The sequence below is a fragment of the Apis florea genome, unplaced genomic scaffold (genome assembly GCF_048593485.1).
Source record: "Apis florea isolate Af1SG1 unplaced genomic scaffold, ASM4859348v1 contig_2274_pilon, whole genome shotgun sequence".
NCBI classification, from domain to species: Eukaryota; Metazoa; Arthropoda; class Insecta; order Hymenoptera; family Apidae; genus Apis; species Apis florea.
Genome location: NW_028256550.1, coordinates 2,043,572 through 2,058,656, shown reverse-complemented (window position 1 = coordinate 2,058,656; position 15,085 = coordinate 2,043,572). Strand labels below are relative to the sequence as shown.

General features: G+C 34.5%; 1 protein-coding gene across 1 annotated transcript in view; it reads left to right on the top strand.

Annotated features, from left to right (window-relative positions):
* Kdm3 (Lysine demethylase 3) overlaps positions 1-15,085 on the top strand; it is a 247,992-nt gene that overhangs the window by 221,124 nt on the left and 11,783 nt on the right. The window contains 1 exon segment of the mRNA XM_086903087.1: positions 14,613-15,002. Within this exon segment, the coding sequence (XP_086759213.1) occupies positions 14,613-15,002 (390 nt within the window).

Sequence of the window (15,085 nt, the reverse complement as noted above, 5' to 3'; positions counted from 1 at the left end):
TGGCCCAGGTTTACGCGCACTCGTCACGCTAGTTGGAAAAAATCGAAAAAGAAGATCATCGAGGAAAAGAAAAAAAAAAAAAAGCGTGTAAATATACGAAAGAATGAAAATCAAAGATCGGCGTGAGTGAAACGGAATTTTCCTGATAATTTTTGTGATAAAACAAAAAAAAAAAATGTTAAATAACATTCGATAATTTCAGAGAAACTAAAGCGTAAGGTAAAGCTAGAGATTGTACGCTTAAATATTTCAACAATGAAAATAATTGGGACAAAAAAAAGGACAAGAAGAAAAAAATAATTGGATTGTAACGGAATTAATCCATATTTTTCTCGAATAAAAGATTTTTCGTGTCGTTCATCATATTACTTTTTCTCTGCATTTTTATTAATTCTCGAATATAGAATAGGAAATGTAATACGACGTTACAATATCTTCTATTTAAAGAGAAGAATGCGGGAAAAATTGAAGTGTCACTTTTGATGCAGTTCTTCATCTTTGTACGACTTTCCTCTCGACTTTCTTTTCTCCTCTCCTCAAGTGAATGGCATTCTGTTCTGGAATGAAGACGTTTGGATGATTCATAACTTTCAAACGTCGAAGTAGCGCAAACGTCGAATCCGCACCAGTCTTACAGCTGGTCGATTATTTAATCCATTGATATATCACGTTGGTTAGGTATGAAAATAAAGAGAAACGATTATCTAGATCGGGAGAAACTCGGTATCCATTTATACCTGCGATGTGTGTGTGTGTGTGTGTGTTGTGTAATGCAATATTGCAGGCGAGGAAGTCGCAGAAATTAAAATGTACGAGGTTAATTGTGTGGTCGACTTTTCGAGAGTGTTTTTCTTTTTCAAAGAATATACTTCGCGTTTCTCCATTTCTATTTCCAGTATTCCCATTTCTGTGAGTGTATTTTTAAAGAGTTCATTAATATACGTTGCTTGCATGCATGAGCGTAATATTTCTTAAAAAAGAAAATTAACATTTTATATAAAAATTAATTCAATATCGAAACTATTTAGCTTTTGTTAAAATTTGATTGGATTTGAGCAAATATTATAAACGATATGAAATAAAATTTTTGAAAATTCTTTTCAAATGCTTTTAATCTATGTAAAGTTCTTCGCGAAGATAATTATTCTTTGCAGAGATATTTCATGATTCTTATTACAAATTATGGAATTCTCGATTCTCCTCGATAAATAATAAATCAAAAGGATGAAGACGAGCTCGTTAAACGAGAGAAGATAGGAAGGCAAATATGACGTTCGAAGCTTGTGATACGATACTCGAGATCTTGTTTCCCCGTGAAAAGCAGTGCTGCTTCGAGTTCTACCCGACTTCCATTCCGTGTCCCCTCTGATGGCAGAAATTTACCTCTGTTCCTCCGTCGGTAAATTCGCTCGATATTCACGCCTTCTAATCCCGTGCAAAATTAATTATCTCGCTTAAATCTCTATCCACAGCAAACTCTTATATTATTCCACACTGAGAGTATCTTCGTATAAATTCCGTCTCTGTTTCATCGTGTACATGTTTATACATTCTTTTGCATATATATAATTGGACATAATTATTACTTTATTCGAACGTGTAAGTGGAACGTTTCGGATCTCGATATATTCTCGCGCGGTGAAACGTTGAGATGATTCGAAAATTCCGTTTGAATTGTTTGCAGAAAATAAAAAAGGAAACGAAGTTACCGACAGAGCGGTCCGTTCGAATCTTTTCACCGTTGTATTCTTTTGTCGTTCGGTTTGTGGAGGTACAATAGTCTCTGTCCTTTCGGTCGGTGGATCCTCGTAATTGGGGAATAAATCGTGGTGCAGGCAGGACGCGTTTGGGGACGAAGTGGAATGATCTCGTTTCTAAAAACACACCACGCACGAACCGGCGTGGAAGTAATAACAGACGTTGAAACTGCGGGGAATGCGAGAGAGCGGGCCGCGTGCACGGCCTCGAATAAATAATTCATGATACGATAAACGTGCGCGTGCGCACACGACCGGATGCGTTATCCGGCCAATGGATTCACTTGCGCATAATATCGCCGATGATCAGTCAGTTAGGTATATTCGTTCTCTGACGGAATTACCGGTTATCGAGATTCGAAACAGTGAAAGCGGCAATAACTACTATGATGGCGCCCAGCAGTGAATAGGTTAGAAAAATTATAGTTCAACTATTTTTGAAATTGTTAGGATAAGAATAATAAAACTATTATAATTTATTTTAGCATTAATGAAAGATTTAATGGAATCCATTAGAAATAGGAATTACATATTTTATTTCGAAAGTTAAAGTTACGGGCTATATTTTTTTTTTTATTTAATATATTGTGCAGTATTCTCTTCGAGAAGAAAAATATGTTTGTAAAGAAGTTAAATGGTTGTTTTGCAAGATCAGATTTTTGGTTTTGTAAAAGTGCAGGGAGCAAAGAATTTTTTTTTGTAGCAATAATTTATCAGAAGAGATGTCTAAATGTTACTAATGCTACAGATTGATAATTATAATGTCTTTAATTTTTGTTTAGATGGATTTAGTTATATTATTTTTTAATTATTTTTTATAGATTTAATTACATTTAGTTTTTTAAAATAAATCTTCAATTCTATTTAAATGGATTTGTGCTATAAAAACAGGTAGGAATAAATATTGGAAATAACATTTATTTTCCCTTTATATTATTTTTATAAATTTCAAATTATAAACCTTGTTGCTTGTGCTACTTTTTCTTGAATTTCTCAATTAATTACACGTTTAACTATATGTTATCTAATTTTTTTATATTATTATATTTATAACATAACCTTTATACGCTAATATGAAATAATATAAAGTAATATTTAATAAACGATACTTTCTAGATGATTACAAAATTTCTAGATTCTATAATAGAATACGTTTCGTTGAAAAAAATAAAATAACATATATAAATATACTTTTTGCATCCTATATTATTCTCGAAACAAATTTCACTCGACAATTATTCTACAAAAGTTATAAATCTATATACATTTTTTGATTGCAAAGGAACGATAAAGTTGAAAGTAAAAAAAGTTTATAATTAAATTCAACACTTTACTCGCACAATTCAAAATCATAACCTTTTATAAAAGGTTGGCAAGAAGAGGGTTGTTTCTTATTATTTCCTAGATATTCGCAAATTACATTCTCGCGGTAACGGCGACGACGAGACCGCTGAAAATCAAGAGAAAGGAATTCGAAAATTGCGGGAATGCCCTCCTCCTTTCGCTCGTTCTTCTCCTCGTTTCGGTCGAGCAGCACTCTGTTTTCCAAGCATTACCTTTCAATTCGACAGAGCGAAACGCGGTAACTTCGAATGGCGGGGAGAGGGGACAGAAATGCGAATAGTCAGCAAGTCTGGTCGTCTGCTGACCGGGCACGTACATAGGAAACCTCGAGAGCAGTAGTTTCTCCGCAGCTTTGTCAGCGAGTTTACTATCGTCGCTCTCTTACAGTCGTTTGGCTGTGCCCGTTTGAAATTTAATACGTTTCTATATACGAATATACCTCCTTGCTTGTTTTGACTAATTTTTCCTTCGGTTAATTTCCTACAGCTAACTTTCTTTCCAACTTTCGAACTTCAGTCCAATTTAATTTTACCCTTTTGATTTTACTTTTGGTTTAGTATCGTATTCCTCGATTTCATCGTATCTCTCGTATTTTTAACTCTAACCGACGGTTGTAATTTGATCACTCTCGTTGATGACGCATGACGCGAATGTGTAAATTCTTTGTTCGGACGAGTAACGTATGCGGGACGATGAGTTGTTTTTTCCTTTTTTTCTTTTTTTCACCGTTAAGTTCGGTTCACAATGATGAAACAAATTGAATTCTAAAGTAAATAATAGTGGGCAATTCGTCTCGACAATTGTGCTTTTATATTTTAAAATATAAATGTTGATAAGTTATCGAACTGTTCCCAGGATAAAGAAGATGAAATAAAGGAATGAAGGAATATTTCTTCTTATGCTCGATATGCTTTTAATATTTGCGTAATATTCGAATCGAATAGTATCATTATTATTTAACGATGGCATTAATTCGTAGACATTATGTACATTATCGTATATGGAAAAAAGAAACGGACAAAGACACTAAGATAAATAACATTAATTAATCGTGCTGATTGGTTTGCTAAAGGAGCAATGAGCAAACGAGAAAATATCACTATTGTTTGCGTAATTTTTGTAAAACGAGGGAATTTAATAGCATTCAATCAGCATATCTTTTATTCGTTGAGAAATGTAGAGGAATATTTAACTTTTAAAAAATACATATCGATACAACATAAAGAAGAATGAAATTATATTATTGTAATTTTCAAGAAATATCATTTGTATTTATATAATGTTTTAGGATAGTTAAACAGCGAGGGTTATTTTATCGTTGCCAATTTTAATTATTATTATTCTCTGTAAAATGAGCATTAAATCAAATTTGTTACACGTTTTATGTACTATTTTTCTTGCCTTTTTTTTTTTTTTTAAATTCATAGAAAGTATTCGTTATTAAAAGAATAATGAAACGATATGTACAATTTACAATTGTATGCGCGCATGGATCGAATAATCTACTCATTAGCCGAGAAAATTAAATTCATATCGATTTCCTACTCGAAAAGTAAAAATCATCTAATTGCGGTTTGTGATGATAAGCCAAGGCTGCATAAAATAAAAAAAATTTGACTTATTATTTATTAGACATCATGAAACGCGTGTTTTTCTTTAAAATCTCCCACAAATGCATCTAACGATGAGTATGCAGAACTCTGCCCACGAAATTCCTATCTATCGATCTCTAATGCTTAATTCAGTCGGCGTTCCGCCAACTTTTCTTCGAATCTCTTCCTCATTCTCAACTCTCCTTCTACTATTTCCATTACCGATTCAAGAAGAAAGATTCCGCGAAAAGTTTCATTTGTATTCTCCTCCTCGCCTCTTCTTCTTCTTCTTCTTCTTCTTCTTCTTCTTCTTCTTCTTCTTCGTCTATGTTCTTCTTCTTACGTATGAGTGAGAGAGAGTGTGAGAGAGAGAGAGAGATAGATAGAGAGAGAGAAGAGAGAGAGAGAGAGAGAGAGAGAGAGAGAGAGAGAGAGAGAGAGAGAGAGAGAGAGAGAGAGAGAGAGAGAGAGAGAGAGAGAGAGAGAGAGAGAGAGAGAGAGAGAGAGAGAGAGAGAGAGAGAGAGAGAGAGAGAGAGAGAGAGAGAGAGAGAGAGAGCTTTTCATCGACGCAGCGCATCCGATGAAGCTTTCCGTTCTAAGCTTCTTGAATAACCGTGAATCAACCGCGTTAAACGCGGTGAAAAATGATTAAATATGCGCGTTATCATCGACTCGACAACTGGTGAGTTGGCCAAAGTGGTGTAAAAAAATCTGCTTATCTCCTATCATCTCGCCACCTATCTGTTTGCCGCGAGTATAAATACATTTCTCGATCCGTCTGCCGCGATAAGATAACGCTGTTTCGCTGTTGTGTACATGTTATTCGCAATTGGTCGAGGTTTAGAATTCGACTCCCGATGCGTGTCCTCGATGTAAATTCTTTTGTCGTTTCTAAGGTCGCTTTATTTTTAATTCCTCTTACTACCCATTTATTCTTTTATTCCGGCGAGAAAAAAGAAGAAGAAACTTTAACGATTTAACGCCTACTAAATAATGCTCCAATGCCGTTTTATTTTTAACTCCGTTCATCGATCTGTCATTCATCCTTTGTGGAAGAAGGAAAAATTTCCTCGCCATTCAGTAGTTGCCATTTTATTTTTAACTCGATTTTCTTGCGTAATTTTTTTTTTTTTAATTTAATTTTCTTCGAAAGCTGAATTTTTTTTTTTTTTTGGAAACTATGGAAGAATTTACAGCGACGAATGGATAAATATTTTTTTTCCTTTTTTCGTTTTAGAAAGAAGGCTTTGCGCAAAGTAAAAATTTAAAGTTTGCTTTATCAAAGATTATACGCGTACGTATTTACGATTAATTAATTTCATAATTGATCGAGATAACGTTTATATCGAAATTTAATATTTTGTAAATAAGTCGAGTCGATTAATTGTTGTTGAAAAATTGTGTTTCTCGCTCGATAAGAAAAAATTTGGCAGTACTTCTCTCTCTCTCTCTCTCTCTCTCTCTCTCTCTCTCTCCCCTCTCTCTCTCTCTCTCTCTCGTGTGAAACAAAGGTACGTCCACGTTCTGTTCACGTTATATACATCGTGTTTTCTGTCACGCAATTCGATCTTCCTCTCAACCAGAGTGTTTGCACCAGAAATTCTTGATATTACTTTGACGGCTCTTATCTTATCTCCGTCACTTTTTTGTGGAAATGTTTCGTTCGATAACACGGATGAGATCAAGCCACGCTTGAATCTATTCGTATTCGAGCGAGTCATTATTGTTACATTCGTCCAAGTTGTTCGTGACTTAGGGGGGATATTTGCAACATTGTTATCGATGTTTCGTCATTCGAATTATCGCAAGGAATTTGTTTAACTTTAGGAGAAATATTGGGCAACTATTGTAATTGATATTAAACGTAAGGGAGGAGAATTTTCTTTTATATATAAAATAAAACAGGATACAGCATATCGTGTTACATAGTAAGTACATTTGAAGGAAGTTGTAGCTGTTTTGAAAAATATTTCTCAATGTATATATAAAAAAGATAATGTGATCGAGATAAACGTGATATAATAATGTGATACTGCATTTTTTTTTAATTACACGTAATTGCGAGTAAACAAGATAAAAACTAATCTGATTGTGCATTCTTCTAAATTGCTAAAGTATCTATTTTTTTTTTTTTTTTCTTCTCTTTGTTGTGTACTTTTTACGTTTCACGATTATTGCATGTACGTGGTAAAGTTTTTAAATAAACTTTTATATCTCGCTTATCTCGTTCTTTTGAAAAAAAGTAAAGGGACTGATACATGTGACGATGTACGTGTATTAATTATTTAACAATAATTAAAACTTTTTTTTTTTTTTTTTTTTTAGAAGAAATATACTCTTTATTAATATTTTTAGAATTATGTATTCGAGTTATTACAATTATATAATCAATTTTGTATTTCACGTTAATTCATTCTTAATTTTTATGAATGGTGGAAAAGGAAGAGGAAAGAAAAGTCTGAAATAAGAAATTTAAAAGAAATAATTTCTTTTCGATCCGATAAATCGCCTTAATTTTTTTTTTAAATACATTTTTGAATATCCTGTGTGTAAATTAATATTATGTGATCTTTAAATAATCTTGAACGAAGAAATATCGACCAAGTCGAGAATTATCGTAATAGTAAAATTATTTCATTTTAATTTAAAATAGCTATTTTAATAACGTGGGAATCGAGCACAATAAATAAAATGAATAAAACAATTTATTCAATGCCGCTTTATATCTTGAATAATAAATATAATTAGTTTTCTTATAAATAAAATTTTAACTTGACTTAATAAGATAAAAATTTGCTATAATATTAAAGTAAGAATTCGTTGTTTTTCGATTATAAATTAAATATTATAAAAAAGAAATCCAACGAATTCAAGTCATAGTGGTCAAAAGTAGATCCAAGAACGTCTTAAATAGCATGTTCTCCAAATTTTATTTGTTTGTAAAGATGAGCATCCGTTTTGTTGATAATATAGAGATAGAGTCGTTGAAGATCATTTGGGATTAATATTAGATTAACATTATAGCAGCAACAAGCTTGCCTCATCGAACTCTGTTTGCAAGAAAATGATTTACGATTCGAACATTTGATATAATTCTAGAGATACAACGCCATTGAACAATTTGTTTTATTTATTGTGTTATGTGAATGGTTAATACTTTTCAGTTTAAAGGTAGCCATTTTGAAATGAAATAATTTCCTACAATTGTGTTTTCTTTGATTTGATCACTTGATCGTCATATGGTGCATCGTTGAATATTGCATCAGCTAGAATAATATAGAATCTTAGAAATTTTTTTATTGCAATTTATACACCATTTTTATTCGAAACATTTTTTTTTTTGTCAAATTAGCAAAAGTGTCTAAATCATAACGACAAATATATATTCTGCATATTCTTGCAACAAAATAAATTTAAAAAATTAAAAAAGAAACTAACGTGATGTTAAACTATGTGTTATTTAACACGTGTCCTCGTGATTCTGAAATTTGTCAACAACAAAAAATTCGCGACGGATAACGAAACTTTCGTTGCTCGACCAATAATGAAGAAACATTTGTTACCCACGATTGATAATATAAATGTCGATAAATATTGATGATATTATCGACCAAGTATCGTCTTCGAACAGGATTGAAAAAAAAAAAAAAAGAAATATCACAATAAAAGTATATTAAAAAAATAATATTGTCGATATTGATTGTAACGGACGCTTAATAATTTTTCGCGTATTCGCGCGCGTGAAACTTGAATCACCGCGATAACGTTCCATCCTCCCCCCCCGATAAACTCCGCTAGGTTATCACGAGCGACAAATATTTGTCGAGTTTCTCAATAATTCCGATGAGGTCGTTCGATGACCGACCGTGTTACTCTCTCGCTTGTCGATACGAGATTATTTCTGCCCAATTACCCGCACGTGCGCACATCCGAATAATTTGAGGAAACTCTCGACGAGGAATAACGACTTTGCGACGTCGTAAAAAATTTATCGATCACCATTTTAAAACGAGAGAAAGATTTTTCCTGCTCCTCGGGCGTCGGGGAAAAGGCCAAACCGTCCCCGATGATTCGTGGGTATTAAAATTTCATCGAGCTTGGAGGAGAAGGGGAGGGGGGAGAGTTTCTTTGCGGTCAAAGGGGGAAAAATATCGACGAATAGATTAATCGAAGCGAGGGTGTAACGATGGATGATTTATTTCGTTCGTCGGCGGGCGTAGAGAGGGCCGCCCCCTCTTTTGTACACCAGTCACCATCACTCTGCGTTGATAGAGAGGGCGCTTCGGTATCGTGGTAAATAAAGAACGCTCGAATATTATATCCTGCGAGCAGACAGAAAGAGATTCCGTTGCGGGGTGAAAGAAATCGGGGCTGGAAAATGACAGGGTGGAAAGATTTGTCGCGATCGCCTTGTGGTGAAAATTGAGATGTGTATGGGTATTTTTTTTTTAAGAATTATAAAAAAAAAGGGCTTCGAAAATTCGAAACGAACCAGGGCCAAGCTTATGATATTTTGTGGATGATGGAAATATTATACACGTTATAATTTTTCACGTTTAGTTCGCGTATTAAATCATTTCCAAAATTGTTGATTCATTTTTATGTTGAGTGATTTTTCTTTCCTCGATTTATTTAATCCGAATCCGAAATCATTCGAAATCTCAATTTCGAAAGTGAAATTTCTAAATTAATTTTTGATTTCTTTAAATATGTTTGATATAATGTAATTCAAATTTTAAATGATAGATATTCGATTAATATTTTTGGAAATCTGGTATGAAATATTTCGAAGGATTGAGAGAGAAATATGTGTATCAATTTGTATTAAAGAAATACCGCAAAAATTACACGCGTAACATTTTTAAGACCTCCTTTTTATGCACCCGAGTCCAATTGAACGGGTTATCAAAAGTGGCCTCAATGGCGTACATACGACTCACGATTTCAATTCAAGCGAGCGTGTGGTGATCACATGGCGATTAAAACGCCCAGCTCAATTTTGAAGCGTGCGATGGGGGAGATAATCGATAAAGCGGACGATAAAATTGTGGAAAAAGAAAAAAAAAAAAGAAAAAAGAAAAGAAAAGAGAGAAAAACGAATATACTTCATTGTCGTTTAAATATATATCATCATATTGAAGTATCATCAAAGAAGCATGCAACCGCGTAATATATCATTTGATTTAATGGAAGCAACGTTTCCATTGAAATTTTTATTCGTCCAAAATGAGAGACAGTTTCACTTTTTCCGGTCCGGTTTTTAATTCGTTCAAACTCGTACGGAATATAAAATATAATTTTCGAATGTAAGCAAAATAATTGACCACGTAATTGCAATAAGTTAACGGATTATGAATTGTAAATGGGATGATGAAACTGAATATTGGAATTTTCAAAGAATTAATTACACGTCTCTTCGCATCTCTGACGTTAATGGTTTATTTTCGTCGCGTGTTACAGCGTGGAATATCCCACGTTGATGCATCCATTCCGATATTATTTAACCGTCTCGATCTCGTCACGGTTCAAATAGCACGATGTTTTGTCTACATCATATCGATGGAATTCGAAACCTCGATTCAACAATCGAACATCAATAACGTGACTTCGAATACCAGGAACGAAGACTCTCTAGCTATCAAAGTTCAGTTAGAGAACAACCAACTTATCGATAGATATATCGACCACTGATCGATCAAAGATGGCGCTCTAGAATCAGTTCGATTAGTCGAAATATGGCAGGCGGTGTGGTGTTTCTCTATTGTGATATAATATTCATCGATATTAGTGATATTAGTTGAGATGGGCAAGATTTTAACGGTTGAAGTTAAGAATAAAGTTAATTCAATAAGTTATTTCGATAATTTTTTACTCAAAGCGTCGAATAACCCCAGATATAACTGTAATGCCATGAGGTTATATAAAGTAAGGTTAAGAACGGATCAACTGTAATAGCTACGAATAAATGTTATTCAAACATATTAAATAAAGTTATTAACTTTGTTTAAAATTTTAACCAATTATTTTTTAGTTAGTGGATTAGTGCCCAGCTATGATTAGTAGCGGTAATTCGTTCACGAAGAAGGCACGCGATGACTCAAACCGTGGCCAAGATTCGCACGCACGCTATGAATCGTTCCGCTCGTTACGACGTGAAGTTCGCGCGATACATCCGTGCCGGTTGCGAAACCATGGGCAAATTGGTGCACGTTTAAAAAGCGTGACGGTTGTAGAGCCGAGAGAGTGTCGATTCTTAGCGAACACCTCTCGTGCATCATCGCCATTATCGCGTAATCGGCAAAAAACAGTGTTGCGTTATGAGAGGTGGATCAGACGAGAAAGAAGCAAATTAGTAAGGATGATCGACATATGGTAACATGTTATATTATATTATATTTAAAAAAAATAAAAATAGTGATATTTGGTAGAATTAGTGAAAACTAATTGATCGATATTAAAGTCTTTTCTAAATTATTGTTTTTTATAGAAATAGGAAATCATGTTTTTAACTCTTTACTTACAAGTAAATAGAATTGCTTAATAATTCGTAATAAATCGATTGAATTTATGCGTTACAATGACATAATGTAGTTTGAAATTTTTGAATTATTGATTCAAATTTTCAATTTGGTATTTCTCACACTAATTCGAAATATTTAAAGTCATTTTCTTTAAAACGGTAACTTTATCTTATTATTATACACTTTGTGATATGTTACGTGTAATAAATTTCTGTTGCAACATTAAATTAATTGCTAAATGACAATTAATAGGAATAAACATGATCTCATAAGTTTTCTCTATAAATATTTACAAAGTTGCAACGTGTTAAAGATTTCATCTTACAGAATACATACATATCAATTAATGATAAAATATTCATTAGATGTTTAAACTGTAATTATTTGAAATACGATGAATAACAGAATTATAGAGGAAAGCAATAGGCATTCGAATCGTAAATTATTAATGTAAAAGTATCATAATTCAATTAATTGTTCAACTTTATTTGCTATACTATTTTATTTTAAATAATATTATTTGATATTTAAATATTTCTTAAATAATCATTCTTTTACTTTCACTGCAAAAATACTTTTTCTACATATACAATAACTCTTTTTCTACTAGTAGAATTTTTATTTCCCAAATCTATTTTTCTTGTGCCTGAATATATATACATATATATATATATCTTTTTAACATTTTTTAAATTTCTCAATTTTCAGATCAAAAAACCAAATCTGTGTACAATTCTTACAAAAACTTTATTCTTTATTATCATTTAAATAAAATAAAACTTATTCAATTCATACCATAAAGAAAGAATGATAATTGGTAGAATCAAAATTCAGATTCAAATCGATTGTACACGTTCTCGTTATTTATCGTACTTTTATTCCAAATATGAAAAAAAAAGTGCCCATTTCCGGATGAGCATAATCGCAGCAACGCGTATACGAGGAGGAGAGCGTCGGGGTCGGGAACAAAAAGCAGATTAAGCGTCACTGGTTAAGAGTCGAGGAAGAGAAAGTCAACGAACCAATAACAACCAGTCCCTGATTGAGCTTGAATGCCGTGTTCTGGCTTTTATTAAGCGCAATCGCTCAGATTCGGCCCTCTTTTTCTTTCTCTCTTTCTATCGGTTAGCTCGCGCGTGTCTCGCGCTTTTAACGAGCGTTTTACGAGCTTTTGTTCGCCCTCCTCCCGCTCTCTGCACCTTTTATCTGGAATGCAATACAAAAAGCGCGCGTATAATGCATCTCTACGCGAACAAAACACGAGCGCAATCTCGACTGATATATATGTATATATGTATATATATTCTTCGGGGGTCAAGACTTGGGACACGTTCCGCAAGAGAAATATATCATCGAAGATGATGGTTCGTCCTCGGCTTCTCTGTTTAACGTACAACCGGACTGTTTTACATTTGCGGATCATCACGAATCATGAATAATACAGATAATTCGAAGGAGAACGTAGAATTATTATTAGATATTACAAAAAAAACAAAAGGATGCGATTTTTTTTTTATTTATCTCTCGTAATGTTTATTTATAATATTCTTGGTGACGATATATTTTTTTTTTTATTAACGTAAGAGATAATTGTAATCTCTATATAATTAAATACAATTTAAAATTATATCTGTATTCGTAATTACAGTCGAGTTGAGCAAGAGAAAAAGAGTGCACGCGTTAAATGTAAATTTGGCATAAATAAATACTTGATTACTTTTATCGAATGGAGTATACATAATGTGGTCATTCAACTATAATTGTCTGAAAACGTGCTTTTTCACTGATTGTATTTTGTATGCTGGGGAATACGCGTATTCGTATTGAATTTGACCAAGATAGATAATTGAGGCAAAAGAAATATAATTAAAATGCATCTCGTGTGAACTCTCTGATGAACTCATTTGGAATACAAGAGTGAAATTCAGGCAACGTATAATACGTATGTACGTGTGACGATTTGCAATTCTTCTTAAAGGTAATCGCTATTATTCGATAGTACGAATTAAAATATTCTTTTCTTAATTTCCTTTAATATCTAATAATTTATGAAATCTATTGATCCTGGAAGATTAGCTGTAAATTAAAAAAATTTTAAGAAATTTCGCGTGAAACCTACACGATATAACTATTGTAAATCTTTAAGAATTTGTGAACTATTTCTAAATTAAAACAAATTAGAAAATCGAGACAGTAATTTTTGAGAAAACAAAAGTATAATCACTTATTTTATTTTATAACATATATATATATATATATAAAATTTAGTTTTATAATCGGCATATATAAACCAAGTTCCAAGTATCAATTCTTTTTGACATCTGAGCACAATGCATTTCAAATTCTTCTTCAAAACATCTATCACATCCACTTTCCTTTCCTCTCATTCTTCGAGAAAAAAATTTTCAAAATATTGGTATATCTCCACTCTATCTATCCCATCGCTTAAACAACCTCATAGCCTCGTTCCAGTCTTTGAAAAAAATGCGAGTATCCATTTTCTTTTCAATTCTTTCCCGCCCTTAATCGATACAAGTGACGCTAATTCAACAATGAAAACAACCTCGATAAAGGTTCGAGAAAGAAATCCATCGTGTGTTTAAGAGGGGAGAGGGGAGGGGGGGAGGGGAATACAAACAAATCGTAGGATCGACGAAAAAAGGAATGGACGACGAGCAAACAGACCGAACAACGGGTTGACATTATTTGTGCTCGCTCGGCTCGATTAGCATCGTAAATCTTCTTCTTAGGATGAGGCTATAATTAGATTCGCGATCTGTTCTTGACAAGCTGTTTAAACCCTTCCCCCCCTCCTCCTCCTCTCTCCCCGCTCGCTTCCACTCTACTCGCCCGACTCCCCCTCTCCTCGTTGAATTTTATCCGCTGCGACTCGACACAGCGCTCGACCTTGACACACAGACACTCCTAGAGAAAGAGAATCGATATTCCGATTTTCGAGAATGAGCCGGTTGATAAAACTCTCGAGGAGAGGTGAAATTCGAAACGGGGAATGCAAAGTGTTGGAAAGAATCAAGAATTTATCAATAGAAATGAAATTCTACCAATTCGAATAGAAAACATCGTTGTTAGAAAACCCCTCTGGTTATATACTAATTACATTATTATACTCGTCGTGGGTACAGAAGAACTTATTGCAGAGCGAAACGTAACAAACGGGATGAAAATAATCGGATTTCAGCAAGGAGAGTATATAAAAGCCCGGCCGGCCGGCTGCTTTCTCTTCCTACGCGTTTCCCTTCGCTGCGCGTGTATACGCATGCGCGCTTTCTCGACCGTGGCGCCAAACGCGAAAATAGAAGGCGTATCGCGTTTCGAGCGATTCTCTTTCCCTTCGTATCGACGAGCGCCGATAGTTGGCAGTATTTTATTGAAGTAGGTGTGCTATGCTCCGCAGAGAAACATGCAGTCGACCTCGATGGCGTGGAACTCGTTCCTCCCGCTGCCGCCGCCAGGAAGCAGAACGCACGCGGCGCCGCATTCCGGGATGACGGCGCATGTGGGCCACCATCATCCGGGGACAGGTGCGGCGGTCACGCATCCGGTCACCGTCGCGCAGCAGCAGCAACGGGAGCGGGAGGAGCGGGAGAGGGAGGCGAGGGAGCGGGACGCGAGGGAGCAACGGCAACGGGAGACGGAGAATCTCGGGATGAGGGAGCACCACCTGGTCGCGGCCGAGAGGTTGCACAGGCAGGCCGAGGCCAGGGATCACGTCGCCGCTCAACAAAGGGCCGCCTATTACGCGGCCACTGCGCCTCCGGCTCAACAGGTATCAATCGCGATAACGTCTCCTTTCTTTTCGCCACGAGAATTCTCGACGATGTTTTATTAACCTCTTTTTTTCGCCCCCCC